At 45.6% G+C, this 22,734-nt stretch overlaps 1 protein-coding gene across 2 annotated transcripts in view; it reads left to right on the forward strand.

The window, feature by feature from the left end:
* The first annotated feature begins 12,899 nt into the window (after positions 1–12,899).
* BLTP2 (bridge-like lipid transfer protein family member 2) overlaps positions 12,900–22,734 on the forward strand; it is a 118,994-nt gene continuing 109,159 nt past the window's right edge. For both annotated transcript variants that reach the window (XM_068270152.1, XM_068270153.1), the window contains exon 1: positions 12,900–13,064. In XM_068270152.1, the coding sequence (XP_068126253.1) occupies positions 12,997–13,064 (68 nt within the window). In that variant the 5' untranslated portion in view covers positions 12,900–12,996. The remainder of the gene's footprint in view (positions 13,065–22,734) is intronic.

The raw sequence follows: 22,734 nt of genomic DNA on the forward strand, positions 1-22,734 counted from the left end.
CCTCCTTGGTGGTTATCCCGAGCTAGATTATTACAGAGGCGCCAAAAGAATAAAAATTCACCAATTAAAATCATAAAATGGGGGGTACTGGATGACTTACCTCCCCAATGATGACAAATTGCAAGTGATCAAAGTAAAAGAAACAATTTATTCTTACTTCACAATACATCTTTCAACGCATTTCACGGGTCTATAGCCCACTTCCTCAGGCAACATAAACTTCAGCAATAAGGACAAGTGGAAACAGCCCCAACCACTTGTATTGGCTATGCGAATCCGCATGCGGACAACGCATGCGGATTTGCGATAGTGGAAACGGGCCCTTACAGTTGCTCCTAATTTTATGTTGCCTGAGGAAGCGGGCTATAGACCCGTGAAACGTGTTGCAAGGTGTATTGTGGAGTAAGAATAAATTGTTTCTTTTACTTTGATCAATTGCAATTTGTCGTCATTGGGGAGGTAAGTCATCCATTTTATGATTTTAATTGGTGAATTTTTATTCTTTGGGTGCCTCTGTATTAATCTAGAATATTACTGTATCCACTGGCTGGATGGGTGTGAACACCTTTTCCTTTCTATGGAGTGGGGACAGGCTTAAAACTCCCCGCATGCGTAAATAGTGGTTGCCTAAAAAACTGGCAACCCACACTTGCGAGTATTATTCCTTCAATCTTTAAACCGCAATTTGAAACAACGTTAATACACTATTGGGGCTCTCGTTTCTCTTTATTTGTTTTCACATCCCAAGCTAGGGTCGGGGCGGAAAATCGCAGCTAAGAGCGGTGATCCCGACCTCTGCTCGGGGTGGCCGCCAGAGGCGGAATGCAGAGCAATGCGCGCAGCGGAAGCGTTTCTACATACTGTATATACTCGAGTATAAGCCGAATTTTTGGGACCAAAAAAGTGGTCCCAAAGTGGGGGTCTCGGCTTATACTCGAGTCACCTTTGTTGTTGATCCCCCCCCCTGATGGCTGCATGTCCCCTCGGCACATACAGAGCACTCTCTGCTCTGTATCGTGGCTGTATAAAAGGAATGGGCGTTAGATTACAGCGTTCCACTCCTCGCCAGACCATGCATACACTCTGTGTTCCTCCCGAGTGTCCCCCTGCATAAGCACAGCGCTTTGTGGTTCCTTTAGTTATCGGTCCCGGCAGCGATGTTTTTCCTCTTGCTTGTAAGTCCAAGTCTCTCGTCACTATGATCACTACAGATGCATCATAGTGTGAGACTGCAACTTACAAGCTAGAGATAAAATGGCCAGGACCGGTAAGTAAGGGAACCGCAAAGCGATGTGCTTATGCCGGGGGACACCCAGAGGGAACACAGAGTGTATGCGTCACATCCTGCTCTGGTCTGGCGAGGGGCCGCATGCGGTAATCTAATGGCCATTCCATTTATACAGCCACGGTACAGAGCAGAGAGCGCTCTCTACCTGCCGAGGGGACATGCAGCCATCGAGGGGAAACAGCAACAAAGGTGACTAGCAGAGAGCGCTCTCTACGTGCCGGCTTCTCCAACCTCTTCCTTTGCTTTCTAACTCTGCACCCCCTGATTTAATAATCAGTTCATAACTATCTGTGTCCTGAATCCATAGTATTCTACAGTATAGATAATCAAGAGGCCATCCAGTCTCTGCAGTGGAGCAGAATTACCAATGGATTAAAACTGTAATATTAATTAGAGGCCAAACTGTGGTTCATTTATTATAATTATTTTTAAAAGTGTTTATCCTTGAAAGGTAACCAATTGTAAGAGGAGGCACACAGCCATCTAACGGCCATTAATCTGCAGCCATGTGCCCAATACAGAGCAGAAAGCAATCTGTATATAGTTCTGTAGCCTGCTCCATGTTAGCCTATCAATCATGTTGCTGCTTTTTTTTTTAGTAGTAGGGGGCTTATACCCATGGGCTTATACTTAAGTCAATGGTTTCCCCCCTATTTTTTAGGTAAAAGTGGGGGGGTCGGCTTATACTCTGATCGGCTTATACTCGAGTATATACGGGGATCCCGGGTACCTCCTGTGGATCCGGACGTCGGCTGACATTCTACTTCCTCTCCTCCGGGGCTCTGCTTCCTGCTGGTCAGATCGCCGGCTGTCGTCATGACGACAGCCGGCAATTTCACTTTAGAGTTGTAGAGCCACCCGGAGGATGGAGGCTTAACTGCAGCACTGGAGCCAGGGAGGTGAGTGATTGCTGAGCTGCTGCAGATCTCCCTGGCAGCATGATTTTTTCCAGGTTTTAGAGTCTGAAAGGGTGCAAAAAAATTGCACCGCTTTTAGACCCTAAAACCCGGAAAGAACCAGAACGCCAAGGGGGTTAAAGAGACACTGAAGTGAAGAAAAATTATGATATAATGAATTGGTTGTGTAGTACAGCTAAGAAATAAAGCATTAGAAGCAGAGACATAAGTCTAATATTTGTTTCCAGTACGGGAAGAGTTAAGAAACTCCAGTTATCTATGCAAATAGCCATTGAGCTCTACGACTTTCAAAGTCGCAAAGAGCTCTGTCTTCTGATGGTTTTTATCTCAACTGTATTGGGTTTTTTTCTTTTGCAGAGAACAGTTCAGGACAGGCCAAAAGTTCACTGCCTGTTCTGTAAAAACATTTAGAATGCTGAGTAGTGTGTAAATTGCAAGTATTAGAGAATGAATCAATGTTATAAAAAAAAAAAAAAAAGCTGTAAAACTGAAAATAAAAATGAGAATTTTTTTTGGGCTACTAATGTTCTAGTAATTACCCCTCCCTACTACACAACCAATTCATGATATCATAATTTTTTTTTGCTTCAGTGTCTCTTTAAATAACCAATTCAGGATCCAGGAGCCCTTAAATGTCAAACCGAGCAGTCGTTACCCCTATCTAAAGTGTGCTCATTGTAACAAGTGTGCTCTCATGTGTCCCCCAATATAATAAATAGTGTGCCCTGTTGCCCTCTTTACCAGTGTTGCGTTTTCCCCTTTTTTATTAATCAGCCTCTATGGCCTCCTTTAATTATACCCCCATAAACATTGGTGTTCAATGGTACTTAGAAATAATGTGGCCTCTGTGTCTTCATTTAAAATGACGACCCCATACATTTTGGCATTCAATGGTGCTAAAGAAAAATAAACATACTTACCCAGTCCTTGAGTCTCACATTGCAATTCTTCATCCTCAAATTTCCACAGATAGCTGGTACTAACTGGCTTTTGGAGATGTGGCTGCAGGCGATATCCCTCCACCACTGTGGAGGGATACTCGAGACATGGATTCAGGACTATATTTTCCTGAAACATTAGCGGTGTAACGGTTGTGGAATTCTCTCCGTGATCAGCGCACAGGATGTGCGCTGACACTGCGGAAATCCTCCACAAGCGTATAATTTGAGGGAACCCAGCAAAAGGTGCAACGCACCTGTAGAGGGAAATTCCTGTCGGCAGATGGAGCTGTGGAGTGCAGAGGAACAGATCCTCTGCCCTTCCACAGACGCCAGACAGGAATTGTACGAAGGGAAGAAACGCAGGGCAAGATAGCCCTGAAAGAGAGAGATCAAAGCGACACAGGGTATGTGTGTCCACCAATCTAGTCGCCCCCCTGTGACGATGAACACACAACCATGAAGATCAGGTGAGAAGGCAATCGCAAGAGATGGCGATTGCTAACAGCGACACAAGACCGAATAAGCACAGATGAGGAATGTATGTATGTCCACCAATCTAGCCGCCAACCTGTGACGGTGGACACACAACAGAGGAAACCAAGTGAGATCGCAATCGCAAGGGAAGCGATTTCGAATGAGAATGAGCACACAGACAGAATGTATGTATGTGCACCAATCCAATCGCCAACCCGCGACGGTGCACACGCAACAGCAGAAACAAAGTAGGAACGCAATCGCGAAAGAGGCGATTGCCAGAGGTGACACAAGGCTTAAGCAAGACAGGGCATGAGAGTAGCAAAGGCACAGCAAATCATACAATGAGAAGATAAGGAAAATAACAAACGCTAACTAAACGTGAACACCGCACTCATTCGCAACAGCGAACTCGTTTACAGTGCGGTCTCCGCGTGTTAAGCACAACAGAGACAAGCACGCCTAACTAACCACCGACAGACAAACATGAAACAGAGGACGCGAGCGCTTGCTTAACGGTTACTTCACCGAGCCTCCAGCAAGAGTTCGTATCAGACAAGACAGATACACGAAAACAGGAATAAGTGAGAGATACGATCCACTGCTCTTTCCGCCAGAGCGAGTGCGATCCAAGTAAGGCAACAGAGCTAGCAGGATCCACTGCTCTTTCCGCCAGAGCTAGTGTGATCCAAGTATAGAAACAGAGCGAGCTGGATCCACTGCTCTTTCTGCCAGAGCAAGTGCGATCCAAGTACAGCAAGAGAGTTGTAGATCAGAAGGATCCACAGCTGCTAGCGCTAGAGGCTAGTGCGATCCAAGCACGACCAACAGGTGAATAGAAGGGCCTACCAGTAACAACCGCTGCTCTGGTTAGCACCCCACAGACAGACAGAACAGGCAATACAAATAATACAATCCTGACTGCTCTAGCAAGGATGCCTAATGCAGTCCCAGGAATTACTCTAAGCTAATCTTTAAACAATAAGCATGGCTGACACTCCAGGAGTGTTACACAGGACAAACCCTTATGACCAGCGAAGTACTGTGTAATCACATGGTATTTATAGAGCAAGCCTACAAAGGATGTGGCTAGGCAATTTGCATGACAAACGTATGCAAATTCCTCAGCAGCAGCAAGCTGCAAAACTGACAAAAGGTCTCTTTTCCAGAGACCTGCAGAATGCAGACCTGAACAGTGGTCAAAAAGCTGCCTGCCGGCCTGCACAGGCAGTTGAGCGGATCATTACAAGCGGGAAATGAGACAATTTTATCCCATGCAAGTGTACCGAAAATTACACTGGAACCCCGGTTGAGAATCTCTGTTCTAAGGACACGGAATGGTAACCAGGGCTGTGGACTGGAGTCGGTCCAAAAATCCACCGACTCCGACTCCTCAGTTTAGGATTCCACCGACTCCGACTCCTTCGACTCCTCTAATTTGCATATTACAATTCTGTTGATTAAAAGTATGTAACATGAAATTCGTCTCTTAACTGCCAACGCTTAGGAATTTTACAAGACAACTGAAGTGAGAAGGATATGTAGACTACGATATTTATTCCCTTTAGACTAAAACTAGTCCTAGGTAAGAGTACTTGTAAAAGGTACAAACCGGAACAAAGAACATCTATCAGGCCCTAGGCAATGTAAGTGTGGGTACATGTAAGAATGATGTGCAGGTACTTTGCAGGGGAATGAGGAGATTGTAAACAGACAACACCTCTGTGTTCAATGTGCACAGCATTCTCAGTGGATACCCTGCAGCTCTGTGGGGAGTGCATATGTAGAGTATAGTACTACTGTGTAACAAAGTAAACCTGAGACAGATGAAATTGAAGTTTTATACATACCTGGGGCTTCCTCCAGCCGCCTTCAAGATAATCAGTCCCTGGTTGTCCTCCTCCACCACCTGGATCTTCTGCTATGAGTCCAGGTACTTGAGCCAGTCGGGCGTAGTGCGCATGCACACACTCCGCCGCCAGGAGCATACTACACCTGTGCAGCACTATTGCGCAGGTGCAGAATGTTCCTGGCTGTGGGAGCGGCATGCGGCCGGACATCGCTGACTGGCTGAATTTCCAGGACTCATAGCAGAAGATCCGGGTGGTGGAGGACAGCGAGGGACTGATTATCCTGAAGGGGACTGGAGGAAGCCCCAGGTATGTATAAAACTTTATTTTCATCCGTCTCAGGTACCCTTTAATTTGTAGTCACCAAACCAAATTTTAACAACATATCAAATTATTTGATTTCATCAGCAAAGGGAGTGCATACATTTGCATAAATCAGCATCAGTGCAGAATTATTTCCATCTCATTGACCATCTCTATAAGTGACACAGCTACACATCAGGCTTTATTCTTACAGCATAGATGTTATTTAGTATATATAAGAGATTCCTGTGTACACATCATATATACAGTCACAATCAGATATGTATATCTGACCTTAAAAATACGGGGACTGCTTTATTGAAGCAGCACAAGTAACTAATTTTGATTGGTTTATTTCATTTTTGTGGACTAAGCACAGCTATTACTGTATATATACTGTATATATACATTATTTTTAATGACGATTATCCGAGAAATAGAACATTTTATCATATTTTCTATTTTAATTACAGTTACAAATTCATTAGGAGTCGGAGTCGGAGCATTTTTTCCCGACTCCGACTCCAGGCACCCAAAATTGCCCGACTCCACGACTCCGACTCCACAGCCCTGATGGTAACACTGAGGAATGATACTGTAGAAAAATGAAACGCTCAACCCTGGCTGTTCACCACTTATGTGCAGAGTTCAAAACAACCTGGAACAGTAGAGGGATGGAGTAGAGGGAATTGTAATAGAGAAGTAAGTTCTAGTAGTGTTTTTTGGATTGTTTAACTCTTTCCACCTTGATGACTATGAAAGGTGTTTAAAAACATCAGAAATATTGAGAGGCAATCCAGTATGCCCCCCACCACCACCCCAAATGCTCTGCAATACATAGGGCTTGGTTCACTAAGACAAATAGCATGCCTTATCAAAGTTAGCACGCCTTATCAAAGTAGCATAGAGAGCGCTACGAACCCACAGGGGCTCAAGGCAGGACGAGTGGAGCTCTGGTCATTGCCAATTAGCAGGCATAAATTCGCTATGCTACTCTGATAAGGCGTGTTAACTTTGATAAGGCGAGCTAACTTTGATAAAGCATACTATTTGTCTTACAGCGCTTTGAGTCCCCAGGGAGAAAAGCGCTATATAAATATTATTGTTATTGTTATAGTCTAAAGTGATGTTGAATACAGCCCGTGTATTGTAGTTTGCAGATGATACAAGAAATTAAATATGTAACATATTTAGTGTGACCATAACCACCTTAGCGTTATTGACAAGCTCAGCTCGTCCATTACCGCCACGGTGGATATCTCAGCCCCTGGTGGGTCTTTTTTTTTATAATTTTTTTTAAAAAACACGCAGCTAGCACTTTGCTAGCTGCGTGTTTAATTCGATCGCCGCCGATCTGCTGCTATGCACCGCGAAAGAGGGCCCCCCCAGACCCTCAGCGCAGCCTGGCCAATCACCGCCAGGCTGCGCTATGGGGTGGATCGGGACTCCCCCTGACGTCATGACGATCGTCGCCATGGTGACGAGGGAATCCCTAACAGGAAATCCCGTTCAGAGCGGGATTTCCTGTTGGGTATGATCGCTGGTGGCGATTGGAGGGGTGGGTGGGATGCCGAAGGTAGGGGGGAATCATGTAGCTAGTGCTAGGCTAGCTACATGCTAAAAAAAAAAATAGGTCAAAAAAACCCACCCGCAGCCGAGCGCTGCAAAAAATCAAATCGCCAGGGTGGTTAATAACATGTCAAATGGGGAAGGCCTTGTTTTCAGAATAATAAAAAACAAAACTGAACTCTTCAAAAGTGTAAATTAAGGATCCAAATGCAAGACAGCCATGCTGTGCTAAATGGAAAGAGTGTAGAAGAGAAGAGACTGTGGGACAATATGGAACCTAGAGCATTGGAAGCAAAAATGACAGCCATTTTGAAGAATTCAATGTAACTTAGTGTCAGAATACAAGATAGATCCCTGCTGTTAGTGTTGGGCGAACAGTGTTCGCCACTGTTCGGGTTCTGCAGAACATCACCCTGTTCGGGTGATGTTCGAGTTCGGCCGAACATCTGATGGTGTTCGGCCAAACTGTTCGGCCATATGGCCGAACTAAGAGCGCATGGCCGAACGTTCCCCGAACGTTCGGCTAGCGCTGTGATTGGCCGAACAGGTCACGTGTAGTGTTGGGCGAACATCTAGATGTTCGGGTTGAACATGGTCGCGATGTTCGGGTGTTCGAGCCGAACTCCGAACATAATGGAAGTCAATGGGGACCCAAACTTTCGTGCTTTGTAAAGCCTCCTTAGATGCTACATACCCCAAATTTACAGGGTATGTGCACCTTGGGAGTGGGTACAAGAGGAAAAAAATTTTTTAAGCAAAAAGAGCTTATAGTTTTTGAGAAAATCGATTTTAAAGTTTCAAAGGGAAAACTGTCTTTTAAATGCGGGAAATGTCTGTTTTCTTTGCACAGGTAACATGCTTTTTGTCGGCATGCAGTCATAAATGTAATACAGATAAGAAGTTCCAGGAAAAGGGACCGGTAATGCTAACCCAGCAGCAGCACACGTGATGGAACAGGAGGAGGGCGGCGCAGGAGGAGAAGGCCACGCTTTGAGACACAACAACCCAGGCCTTGCATGAGGACAAGAAGCGTGCGGATAGCAATTTGCATTTTGTCACCATGCAGTCATAAATGTAATACAGATGAGAGGTTCAATAAACAATAAACAGTAATTGGTGTTGTCCAGAATGCGCACAATGCGTGGGTCGCGTTCAATGCAGTCCTAGGCCGAAGAGGTCATAGCCTAGGGTCACAAAAACCTGTTTATTTGGGCAATTTCAATGGTGGCGAGTCTGACGTACATAAATCGCAGCAATGGCCGTTAGCAACATCTGAATCTCACGAAATGTCTCATGCAGGTAGAAGACATATTGTTAGACTTGGGCTCCAAAGATGGGTTCCCTACATCTCTGCAAACCAGAGTTACAGGGCTCCAAATTTGGTAAAATCCCCCATAGGCTTTCATTGGGCCTCCTATTTACAGTTCCAAAATCTCACATCTTTTCAAAGGGCAATTGCTCAGCAGTGGCAAATTTTCTAGCATTGTAGGGACCCTTAGGGGGAACATGACTGGTGAGTTTCGGGCCCCTAGGCCAAAGGGGTCATAGCCTAGGGTCACAAAAACCTGACATTTCGTGAAATTCAGACGTTGCTAACGGCCATGGCTGAGATTTATGTACGTCAGCATAACTACCATTGAAATTGCCCAAATAAACAGGTTTTTGTGACCCTAGGCTATGACCTCTTCGGCCTAGGACTGCATTGAACGCGACCCACGCATTGTGCGCATTTTGGACAACACCAATTACTGTTTATTGAACCTCTCATCTGTATTACATTTATGACTGCATGGCGACAAAATGCAAATTGCTATCCGCACGCTTCTTGTCCTCATGCAAGGCCTGGGTTGTTGTGTCTCAAAGCGTGGCCTTCTCCTCCTGCGCCGCCCTCCTCCTGTTCCATCACGTGTGCTGCTGCTGGGTTAGCGTTACCGGTCCCTTTTCCTGGAACCTCTTATCTGTATTACATTTATGACTGCATGCCGACAAAAAGCATGTTACCTGTGCAAAGAAAACAGACATTTCCCGCATTTAAAAGACAGTTTTCCCTTTGAAACTTTAAAATCGATTTTCTCAAAAACTATAAGCTCTTTTTGCTAAAAAATTTTTCCCTCTTGTACCCACTCCCAAGGTGCACATACCCTGTAAATTTGGGGTATGTAGCATGTAAGGAGGCTTTACAAAGCACGAAAGTTCGGGTCCCCATTGACTTCCATTATGTTCGGAGTTCGGCTCAAACACCCGAACATCGCGACCATGTTCAACCCGAACATCTAGATGTTCGCCCAACACTACACGTGACCTGTTCGGCCAATCACAGCGCTAGCCGAACGTTCGGGGAAGCAGACTTTTTCTATGAGGTTTCCTGTTGGGCCACTAATGTAGACTAGGGCCGCAAATGCAGCCGACACTGGCTTCACTAAAGCTGGGGAAGACATACACAACAGGGGTAGAGTAAGGTTTGTACAGCCAGTATGGTATAAAAATGTTTGCATCTTTGTCAGATTTTGCAACCAGCTGCAATTATTTATAGGTCCTACCATCAGGAAGGGCAACCTAACCAATTGCCTAGCTAATACTAACATAAAATGCAACCCAACCTAATCCTATTCTCACACAGAACCCTCCCTCTATTGATGCCTAACCCTAACCACTTCCCTTCCCATGCCTTAGGCTACGTTCACATTATGAAACTCGGATGGCCATGCGTTTGGAACACAGCGTGTACGAACGCACGCCATCTGCGTTTCTATGTGTTGCGTGGCTGGTCCCATTCACTGAAGTAAATGGGTCAGCTGCGCGTTTTGCCAAAAAATGCGTGCAGCATGCGTTCCCTGACCGCACTGATCCGGAACGCATGCAGTGTGAACATCAGACAGTGCAGTCTATGCAGTTTCTGATGTCCTGCGTGTAGGCCTCCTGCACGCGTTCCTGACACGCGGATGAAAACGCGTGCAGTGTGAACGGGGCCTAACCCTAACCAATCCCCTGCCCAACCTGAAAACACTCACCACCAACATGTAATCTTAAAGTGTACCTGGGGTTTCCTCAAGCTCTCTCCAGCCTAACTGCTTCCTTGTCATCCTCAGTCACCATCTAGTTCGTCTGTAATTGTCCCCTGTAAGTCGTCCAGATGGTGCAGGAAGGCGACGGGCGCTCCCCTGCCGCGTTCCAGTCGCCAGTAGCATTCTGCACCTGCGCAGCACTAATGCGCAAGCACAGAACTTCCCAGGCAACGAGAGTGTGTAGCCGAGCCATGCATGGTGCAGGAAGGCGACGCGCACTCCCCTGCCGCGTTCCAGTCGCCAGTAGAGTTCTGCGCCTGAGCAGCACTAATGCGCAAGCACAGAACTCTCCAGGAAACGAGAGCATGCAGCCGAGCCGTGCATGTAGAGTTGTCCCCAGACTGAAGGACTTTCCAGGGCAAATTGCTGAAGAACGAAGAGGTGGAAGACGATGAAAAGGGAGCGTTCAGGCTGAAGAAAGCCCCAGGTATGTATATATATATATTTTTTAAAGGCCCCATTTCAGGTTAAAACTCCCCTCTCCGATGCCTAACCTTAACCATCCCACCCCCAAAATCAAAAATATTGCTGTTAGCAAATAACTACAGTGGGATTATGAAAGGAAGCCAATGAATGAGTACATACATTGCTCATGCGCTGAACAGCAAGTTGCAAAATCTGCTCGATCACATAAAAATTTCACTACAACTACATATGCCTGTATGGGTGCACTCATTAGAGGCAGTGAGCCTGACTAGTCTTTCACCACCGGGTATCATCAATGGGCATCTTACAAGTCCATCAAGTAATTGGAAATACCACAACTTTACTGTCGTACAGTCAGGGGGGTAACTAGAAATCACTGGGCCCCCCTGCGAAAGTTTTGGATAGGGCCCCATCCCCAACACAAACAGCGCCAACATCCCCCTTTGCTTTGTGAATGAACAGGTAAACTGAGTTCCAATGTTATTCAGTTGGTTAGTGCACACTTGAATGTGTTTTCCTCGTGCAGATAAAAACTGACAGCAGCGAAGCACTGCACACATTTTTGCTATCAATTACATTAGCTTCTGTGATAAAACGTGCATGTTTGCACACATACAGACACACATAAGGTGCAGAAAACGCTCACAGAAAACTGACAGACAAGTGTGCTCCCAGCCTCAGCTTATAACACTCACTCTGTCCATCTCCGATGGAGCAGAAGTGGCTCTGCAGACTCCTCCAGCATCAATACAGTACACAGCACTTGGGGAGGGGTAGAGAGGTTGGGGGCTGGGCGTTGTACACATGACCCTGCTGCTGCACACTGAACAGGGACTATCTACAAATCTTTGTCTGCAAAACTTTGTTTGATTCGTTATCAACGGCTGTCATTAGAATAATTGTGCAGAGAGTAGAAAGCATTTTCTCTTCCTGCCCTTAGTTGTCAGTTCCTCTTCCACGGGCCCCCCTGCAGAGTCGATTGTTACACCCCTGCATACAGTATTAAATTATAAGATACTCTTATGCTGGGGATACACGGTACGTTTCTGTACCGTGTATCGAGCAGCTGAAGCGGCCAGCTGATGATATTCAGCTAGTCCGATCACGCTGCTCGACCCCCGCCCGCTCGGGAATCGAGCAGCTGATAAGGAGCGCCGGCAGGGACGAGCGGTAATCGATCCGCGCGGACGAGCAGGGAAGTGGCGGGAGTCGATCCGGCGGCTAATCGGCCGCTGGATCGACCCGTTTATTCCCAACATTAGGGCTTGTTCACACCTTGTGCGTTTTGCGTCTTTTTTTGAGCACCGGCGATTTTTCAAAATGCACTAAAATCTCACGTGCAATGAGTCCTCATGGAATAGTTCATATCAGCGCGTTTCGTCTGCTTTCTGCTCAGCAAAGCTCTGCCTGTACCATTTTTAGGGCGTTTTTTTTCTACAATGGAAGGTATAGGAAAACCTCAAAACGCTCACAAAATCGCTTTGTGCGGCAATTGTTTTTGCAATTTTAAGAATAAATACATTGTATTCATTATTTTCCTGTCAAAGAGTTCACTTCCTGACTTGCGCCAGGAAGTAAAAAAAAACAAATCGCTCTGCAAAAACGCTTAGAAAAGCGCTTTACACAAAATCGTAGTGCGCAAGCGCCGGGAGGAAAAAAAAAAAAATCACTCACAACATTGCAAAACGCTGGCTTCAGCAATTGCGATTTTAGATGTGAACAAAGCCTTATTAATGTTTGACAAGTGCACCATTTTACAAAAAAAATGTTTTACAGACACGAGATTAGAACATAAAACCTTTTAAAACGTCAACAATATGGCAGTCTCTGTAATTTTCAGGTTTCCTTTTCGGCAAATGCATTGCGCAATGTACAGGTTAATAATATATACATTAGTCCCGATAAGTGAGTGACAAGCAGCATAGCTGCAGAGTGTGATCTGGTGGTGGTGGCTGTAAGCAGGGCTGCAGCACACAGACCACCACGGTGCAGCGGCCACCGCACACACCCCCAGCCCTCCGGCAGCCGCTCTCCTCCTCCGCTCTCTCACTTCCTGTTCCCGGGACAGCTGCTGCTCTCCTCCCCCCGAGGAGGAGGCTTCTCTATGCTCTCCCGGAGTGCTAGCAGTCGTGCAGGAGCCGGTGGGCCGGTGTCCGCGGCGCTATGCCGATGATTTCTGTGCTGCTGGTGGCCGTGCTGCTGCTGGTGCTGTGCGCCGTGCTCCTGGGAAGGTGGGTACTCGGGCGTGCGGGGGGCCTGCACTCGCCAGCGGCCTGGGGCGTTCAGACGTGGCGGAGGTGCTGATAGTAATGTGATGTGCAATACAGCGCTGTGTGTCTGGTGTCTGGCACCTCCACCTGTGTATGTGGCACAACCCTATATAGAGCAAGTGTCATCTTCCCTCTGCTTGTCTGTGCTCAACCTATACTACCTGTACTAGATCTACTAGTTACACATCTATCTATCTATCTATCTATCTATCTATCTATCTATCTATCTATCTGCTGTGGAACTACAAGAACCAGCCTGTACTGCAACTCTGGATCCTATAAGGATGCTTTCCTCTGCATTCCATTCCAAAACATATGCTGGCAGCTGGCTTAATGTGTTCTGTGCACTTGACTTGACATTTTGTGTTTGGTATTGGTCACATTCCTCTGCACCATATAGATACAATCAGCACTGCCTGTTATTGCTCTGGTATATATATATATATATATATATATATATATATATATATATATATATATATATATATGCTGGTAAACAATATTAAACATGTCTTGCTACAGCAAAACCTACTTCCAGTCCACAGATCACAATGAGTCCATAGATCTCAATGATCAGCTAGTCAGTGGAATGGAAGGAAGTGAATTTTGCTGTAGCCTGATCTGAAACAACTGATGGTCATTTTCTCTTGCATAGTCATGGCGGTTATCGCACTTGTGTCTGTGGGAAACAAACATGATTTCTTGCAAGCGTATTTGCACACAATATGTGCGTTTGTCTGCAGTTGAACACAGTTTTATTTACAGTAGCCAGTGAATTTCAATGAGGAATCACGTGTGTTGTGTGAAAAAGTAGTGCAGGCAGTGGCGTAGCTAAGAAGCTGTGAGCCCCCTAAGTTTAGCATTTGGGCCCCCTAAGCATGTTGTAGATAACAATTGATACAACACACCAAAACCAATCAAGGACAACCACAGTGTCAGAGGGACAAGAAGGGGATGGGAAGCTGTGTGTTAATGATTATTATCATTCAAAGCATTTACAGAAGTGAGTATCATCAGCACAGGACCAATAAAGAGCTAATACTGTGCTTGAGGGGTAGGCCCCTCTAGCCCAAGGACCCCGATGCGGTCGCTGCCTCTGCACCCCCTATTGCTACTCCACTGAGTTCAGGTTAGATCTTTGGCGCTTGTCTACTTTAGGGGACCCAGCAGGAAACTTCATAGGGAAAATTTGCTAATGTGACTAGGTGGATAGCACCCCCTCCAACTGCTATGCTATTTCAGATTTTTTGTATTAAACTACGCCCATGCTTTTCGGCCACTCACAGTGCTTCATGCATGCTTTAGAGCAGGGGTCTCAAACTCGCGGCCCTCGGTACAATATTTTGTGGCCCGTGCCGGCAAACACGTAAAACCTTATAGTTCGCTTCAGTGCTCCCAGCTGTAGCTCTGCCCCTCCTGACGTCAATCGCCGCCTCTCCCTGCCCCTCTCTGTGAAGGAAGAGTGAGAGGGGCGGGCAGAGGCGGCGATCCGCAGCGAATGACGTCAGGAGGGGCAGAGCTGAAGCTGAAAGCTCTGCCCCTTCCAGGAAATGCCCGGCAGATTGCCTCCCGGGCGATTTGGGGCTCTGCAGGCCTCGTTTTGCGGCGGGGACACGGCAGATTACTTGTAATGGGAGCACTGAAGCGAACTATAAGGTAGGACACTTCATGTTCAGAAGAAATAATTAAAACTGTTAATAATGACATTTGAGGACTTTTCTTGTGAAATCGCAGCCTCATCCTGACTTTGCCTTCTGCATCCCCCAGGTAAATTGAGTTTGAGACCCCTGATTTAGAGGGTGCTGTGATTGGAAAATTGTTACCTATGAGGTTTCCTTCTGGGTCCCCTGAAGTAGTCTAGTGCCAGATCTTTTTTTTATTTTTATTTTTTTAAGCACTCTAGAGAATCGCAAATACTAGTCTAATTGAGGATACCCAGCTGGAAATCTTATAGTAAAAGTCTGATGATGTGATTGGGTGGACAGCACACTCTTTAGGTTTCAGATAGGTTGTAGTAAACTATGATATTCGGCTATCAACAATGCTTCATTCTGTAGAGGGTGCTGTGATTGGAGAACTGTTCACCTGGTTTCCTGCTGGGCCCCTTCAACTAGACTATAGCAGAACTGCAGATGGCTCCTGAAAATGCTGCAGCCCCAAAGGAAAGCATTACCTGCATTTTCACATTGCAACAAAACCTGTGCTGTGTAGTTGAGGAATCGGAGCAATTTTTGGGTACCTGGAGTTGGAGTCGGTGTTTTCATAAACTGAGGAGTCAGAGGTGGAGTCAGATGTTTTTTGTTCCGACTTCTACAGCCCTACTAGGGCTGTGTAGTTAGTCGAGAAGTTGGAGTAATTTTTGGGTACCTGGAGTCAAAGTTGGTGGTTTCATAAGAGGAGGAGCCGGGTGATTTTTGTACTGACTCCACAGCGAAGGGCAAAACACCTGCATGCTAGTAAATGTCAATTGGTCCTGCCCTGCACCTTGTATGTGTGTGCAGGCGATCAATCAACATACACATGAACTTGTTCAGAACAAAGGATCTTTTTGAAAAGTCACTGTACATGTTTGTGTAATGAGTTTGTTTTTGACCGATTGATAAATCAGTCATAATGATCGATTGCTCAAAAAGTTGTCTGTAGACTGTGATTTTCATACTAGGCCTACTGCATTAGTTAAGTCTGGAAAAACGCATACATTGAGTTTATCCAGGCAATTTTCAAGAATTTATTGTGCAGCTGGTATCATTTTTCTTAATTTTAAAGCTTCAATACTCTTAACCTATAAAAATTCATCCATATATTGCATGCCATGTTTACCTGATTGTCGTCAAGCGTGACAGCATACAATCCCTTACTTGTGTACTGGCATAGAGGTTTAAATAGAGATTTCACACAACTTCCTACAGTCCAATATGTGGAGATCACTTTCCACTCACTCAAAACCATATATCTTTGAGGAGAGGGGGGGGGGGGGGGGGGGGGGTTAGTAACTAGAAACAATGTTTCAATGCAGATGAGCTAACTCTGAACATTTCTATAGCGTTTTTCTCCAAAAGGACTCAGAGCGCTGGCTCTCTCAGATTCAGTAATTGGTAGTAGGATAACGTGTTAACACAACAAAATTTATAATTCTGCAAATACCGGACTGAACATGGGGGTTTTCAGTCTGGATTTAAACATGTCCAGGGATTGAGCTGTCCTGATCTGCTGAAGTAAGGAGTTCCATCATGTATGAGCGTCATATCAGAAGGCTCTGGGAAAAAAAATTTCAGATAGACTCTGGGTATGACTAGACGCATACATTGAGTTTATCCAGGCAATCTACAATAGAATACTTGGCCTTTTCTGAACAGTTCTGTGATATTTAGGACAGGAAGCTTTCACAAAGAATACTGAGAAGCTTTTCATTACTATCTGTTTAGTAGCACAATATGGGTGAGAGGCACCCTGGTATGGATAAAATTCTTTAAAAACAAATAAAAATGAAAGAAAGGGAGGTAGCTTACCTCAAATAACAAAATCTTTGTAACAACAAAAGATTTTTATTATTAAGCACAGGCAACGCGTTTCATGGGTCTAAGCCCGCTTCCTCAAGCCAATAACAGCGCCAAATGGAAAAACCTCATTAGCATAGTGTGACTCCCTCTGCAACCCTCCTTTGTGAATAGTTTTTATTATACCACTTATAGACCTTATACTAAAACGTATTACGCTATTGGACTCCCGTCCTTTTTGTTTCCTGTGTCTTTTTGCCCAGGGTGTCAAGACACCCCTACCATACCACATCTTTTTAGTAGAGCTGGCATAGGCTTGTAAAGGGCTCATCAATACTATCCAGTTTGTGGAGGGTTGACTGATAGCTGTACACGTGAGGTTTTGGGGTGAAGGCGCAGTAGTCCCTGACTGGCTCAGTCAGGGACTTTACCAGGACTAATAGCGGAGCAATGGAGAGGACAGCAAGGTAGCAGACAGACTACAGAGGGCTGAAGAAAGCCCCAGGTAAGTATAAGTCCTTTTACTTATTTGTCTCAGGTACACTTTAATTCCAAATTGCATACACTTTGCATTAAATGTACTTGCAAGCCAGAAAAATTGACTTCTTATTGCCCATCTCTAGGTTATGCTAATGAGGATAAGAATACAGACGGCACTGACTCTGAGTAGTCATTGCTTCACGAGAACTGCTTTAGTAGCTTTAACCTCACTATGGGGTCACTTTAAGAAACTCCACTTGCCTGGCCATCATATTGATCTTCTGGTTCCAGAGCCCCTGAGTCACACATCTCCAAAAAGCCTGCAGCTAGTGAGGTCAGAGTGAGGTAAGGAACATGATCTGTCGCTGCCGCAACACACCCGCTGTGTGAACATCGAATATGTGGTGCATTGCTGTGTGGTAAGCTGCGTTACATAGAGGCCAATATGCCACACCACTGTAAACATAGCCTTAACCTCCTTGCCGGTTATCCCGAACAGAGTTTGGGGTAAGCTGCCAAGGAGGATTTCTCAGGCCCTGGTGGGCCGATTTGCATAATTTTTTTTCTGTTACACGCAGCTAGCACTTTGCTTGCTGCGTGTACTTCCCGATCGCCGCCGCTACGCGCCGATTCGCTGCTACCCGCCACGTGCCCCCCCAACCCCTTGCGCAGCCTGGCCAATAAGTGCCAGGCAGCGCTGAGGGGTGGATCGGGATTCCCTCCGACGCCATGACGTGGATGACGGTGATGTCATCCTGATCGTCGCCATGGCGATGGGGGAAGCCAAACAGGAAATCCCGTTCTGAACGGGATTTCCTGTTTGCTCTGATCGCCGGAGGCGATCAGAAGGGGTGGGGGATGCTGCTGCACAGCGGCTATCGTGTAGCTAGCCCTGGGCTAGCTACATGATTAAAAAAAAAAAAGTGCTGCGCCGCCCCCTGCCTATTTTTTTTTTTTTTTAAAGCAAACCTGAAAATTTAAAGTCATGATAAACACACACGTCATACTTACCTTCCGTGTAGTCTGCTCATCAATCTCTTTCCTGCGTGTTGTTTGTCCACTGTGATCAATGGAATTCTCTGTCCTCCCTTTTGAAAATGGCCGTTACCCCATAACCGCTTCCGGGTCAGCACACTGTTAAACTGTAATATTGCCCACTTGAGCTATAGGGAAACATGGACATTACCTTGAACATCAGTTGTCCTTTCTGTTATAACTAACAGCAACTGATATACAGTATATAACTGACAGCAATTAATATATTTCAGTTCTGACAAAATCTTGTCAGAATTGGAAGGAATTGTTGTAATAAGAAAATGGCGAGCTTCTGAGAGGAACTGACGGCGAGGTAAGTAGTATTTGCAGGTACTTCATGTGTTTGGTTCAGGCTCACTTTAAGGTGTTTTTCTATTGCATACTGTGTGGAATAAGTCACAATATGCATCATACAAAGTTTTGTGTATTGCATAGGTAGAAAAAACAAAGTTAAACAAAGTATCATCTTTCAATGGCTAACTTATAGAGTTTAGTTATGCAATCTATCAGGGAATGAGTCCCCTTCTTAAAGAGAACCCGAGGTGGGATTTAATTATTACTGGGGCACAGAGGCTGGTTGTGCACACTAAGACCAGCCTCTGTTGCCCCATGGTGTGCCTCCAGGTCCCCCCTGAGCGCCGCTATACCCCCCGCAGTGCTGGCGACACGCAGCGTGTCGCCAGCACAATGTTTACCTATGCGGTGTCAGTCAGCGCCGCTCCCCCGCCTCCTCCGCATCGGCACTACCCGCCCGCGTCACTTCCCTCCTATCAGCGGGAGGGAAGGGACATGGGCGGGTAGCGCCGATGCGGAGGAGGTGGGGGAGCGGCGCTGACAGACAGCGCTTAGGTAAACATTGTGCTGGCGACACGCTGCGTGTCGCCAGCACTGCGGGGGTATAGCGGCGCGCAGGGGGGACATGGAGGCACACCATGGGGCAACGGAGGCTGGTCTTAGTGTGCACAACCAGCCTCTGTGCCCCAGTAATAATTAAATCCCACCTCGGGTTCTCTTTAAAGGACCTCCGTCGCGAAAATCTTAAAATTTAAAATATATGTAAACATATACAAATAAGAAGTACGTTTCTTCCAAACTAAAATGAGCCACACATTACTTTCTCCTATGTTACTGTCACTTACAGTAGGTAGTAGAAATCTGACAGAACCAACAGGTTTTGGACTAGCCCATCTTCTCATGGAGGGGGGGGGGGATCACAGGGGTTTCTTTATTTTCAAAATGCACTTGGTGAATGGCAGTTGCTCCATCTAACTGCCAAAAAAGTGTAAGGTGAGCAGGGAGGCTGGCCAGCATCTTTGTATAAATCTTTTACATGGAGTGTCTTTTTAGTAAAGGCTGTGCTGAGAATCCCCTATGGAGAGATGGACTAGCCCAAAACCTGTCGGTAACGTCAGATTTCTACTACCTACTGTAAGTGACAGCAACATAGGAGAGAAGTAATGTATGGCTCATTTTACTCTGGAAGAAACATACTTCTTATTTATACCTTTATTCCTCTTTCGGGCATATTTTCAGGCGTTTGCTGAAGTAACACACAGTATGTAGGTAAATGGTAAACACACAGATGACAGTTGTACTGGTTACTATTTAGCAGTTAGGTGTCAGGTGGCCAGTAGGCTGGAGGCTGTGACCTCATAAACATTGCATGTAAACCATGTTCTTATTTTTTTTTTATAACTTGTTTTACAGACTTCCTGTGTAATATCAGATGCAGTTTGGTTACATTGAATAGCAATGTGTGAACTGTCTCCTTTTCTGTCTCATTCTCATTAGGCAAAATTTGGAGTGTGTAGAAACTATGACTGCTGAGATATTGGGCTTTATATAGCAGTAGCATACTGTAATACTGTAGAAAATGCAATCGGACACAGGATTAGGCAGCTCCAGCATAGCAGCCTTGTGGAGAGCAGAGAAATAGCAGACAGAGATGGCAGAAAATAAGTGGTAAACACTTTTGATAATGATTGGCCAATCACTGACCAATTGTATCACCTCCATGTAGTACGAGGGTCAACAGACATTGAGTACTGTGAGCAGATTGTGTAGGTAAATCCTCATATTACATGGTGTGTACCAAGCTTAAAGAGAACCCGAGGCGAGGTTCTCACAACGAAATCCACATACAGAGGCTGGCTCTGCCTATAGAGCCCAGCCTCTGTTGCTAATCAGCTCCCCCCTAAATCCCCCCTGCGCTCAGCCAGACCCCATAAATTACAGCCGCGCTGTGCGGCTGTGTTCACCTTTCAAACGTCAGTCTCGGCGCTCTCCCCCGCCTCCTGCTGAGCTCCGTCCCCGCCCGTGTCCCTTCCCTCCAATCAGCGGGGAGGGAAGGGACACGGGCGGGTCTGGAGCGATGCAGGAGGCGGGGGGAGCGCCGAGACTGACGTTAGAAAGGTAAACACAGCCGCTGCTGACACGCTGCGTGTCGGCAGCACGGCTGTCGTTGATGGGGTCTCGCTGAGCGCAGGGGGGATTTATGGGGGATCTGATTAGCAACAGAGGCTGGGCTCTATAGGCAGAGCCAGCCTCTGTATGTGGATTACGTTGTGAGAGCCCCACCTCGGGCTCTAAGGGAGAATACACACGTGATATTCAATTTAGAATGGCCAATGATATTCCAATTTTACCACTTGCATGTAGAATAAGGGACAGATTTTGAATGGTATGAATAGATTGTGTAGATAAGCTCTTACACTACACTAGTAGACCCAAGCCCATTTAAAAACGGGCTCTATGGTCTGTTTCTTGTCGCCGGCTGACGCATGTTACTGCGCATGCGTGCGATCCCGCCACACATGTCCGCGCGCACCCGCCATGCGCACACCCGGCAGCCCGCCCGGCTCCCTGGCCCCATCCCTCTGTCTCTGTGAGGCTGGGTCCGCTATACAGGGACAGTGTGACGCAGGGACACGGGGGTTTTATTATAGAGGATGGAAGTGACAAATTCGACTAATCATTGGCCAATCAAAATTGGATGTGTGCATGCACCCTAAAGTCTGGTACACCTTTTCAATTGTGATTGGCAAATCGCTGACCAATTTTACCACCTCCATGTAGCATAAGGGTCAACAGATATTACAGTGGGATGGGAAAGTTTGGGCAACCCTGTTAATGTCATGATTTTCCTGTATAAATCATTGGTTGTTACCATAAAAAATGTAAAATGTCAGTTAGATATATCATATAGAAAACATAAGTTTGCTTTCTTAAAACAGAAAGTGTTTGCAATAATTCACTTTGGAGTGAGCTCCGAGATGTCTCCAATATATCATATAGGAGACACACAGAGTGATATTTGAGAAGTAAAATGAAGTTTATTGGATTTACAGAAAGTGTGCAATAATTGTTTAAACAAAATTAGGCAGGTGCATAAATTTGGGCATGGTTGTCATTTTATTGATTCCAAAACCTTTAAAACGAATTATTGGAACTCAATTTGGCTTGGTAAGCTCAGTGACCCCTGACCGACATACACAGGTGAATCCAATTATGAGAAAGAGTATTTAAGAAGGTCAATTGTAAGTTTCCCTCCCTGATGACGGCACAAGGCCGAAACTGGTAGGAACTGGAGACTGGGCAACTTATATGAGATCGTTTTTGGATTTTAAATGTGTACTGGGTTACACTATATGCTTTTAACTACTAAGGGTCCCTGTCAAAAGGACCCTGGAAGTAAGTCATTGTATATGTGATGTAGATTCAGCTTCTAATAAATGTTTATATGTTTCTTGGATGGAGAAATGACCTTTCTCGATTTATTTCTGGTGATGGTCACTATGGAAACATGATTTTGAGCACTGTGGGGTTACTGCAGATGCCGATCTGAGTACCAAGCGCTGTGGATTTGTATGCAATTTTTCTTGGAACCGATTGTGGATGTGGTTGATCCTGAGCAGCTGGTGGAACATACACATGAGATAAAGATTGGATCAGCGCCTGTATATACTACAAAATACGTGACTATAAAGTTTCCCTCCCCTTTTAATTTTCTCTGAAGAGTAGCAACATGGGGGTCTCGGAACAACTCTCAAATGACCTGAAGACAAAGATTGTTCACCATCATGGTTTAGAGGATGGATACAGAAAGCTGTCTCAGAGATTTTAGCTGTCTGTTTCCACAGTTAGGAACATATTGAGGAAATGGAAGACCACAGGCTCATTTTAAGTTAAGGCTCGAAGTGACAGACCAAGAAAAATCTTGGATAAACAGAAGTGACGAATGGTGAGAACAGTCAGAGTCAACCCACAGACCAGCACCAAGGACCTACAACATCATCTTGCTGCAGATGGAGTCACTGTGCATCGTTTAACCATTCGATGCACTATACACAAGGAGACGCTGTATGCGAGAGAGATGCAGAGGAAGCCTTTTTTATGCTCACAGCACAAACAGAGCCACTAGAGGTATGCTAAAGCACATTTGGACAAGCCAGCTTATTTTTGGAATAAGGTGCTGTGGACTGATGAAACTAAAATTGAATTATTTAGGCATAACAAAGGGTGTTATGCACAGAGGAAAAAGAACACAACATTCCAAGAAAAACACCTGCTACCTACAGTAAACTATGGTGGTGATTCCATCATGCTGTGGGGCTGTATAG

Source organism: Hyperolius riggenbachi, chromosome 2 (genome assembly GCF_040937935.1).
Source record: "Hyperolius riggenbachi isolate aHypRig1 chromosome 2, aHypRig1.pri, whole genome shotgun sequence".
NCBI classification, from domain to species: Eukaryota; Metazoa; Chordata; class Amphibia; order Anura; family Hyperoliidae; genus Hyperolius; species Hyperolius riggenbachi.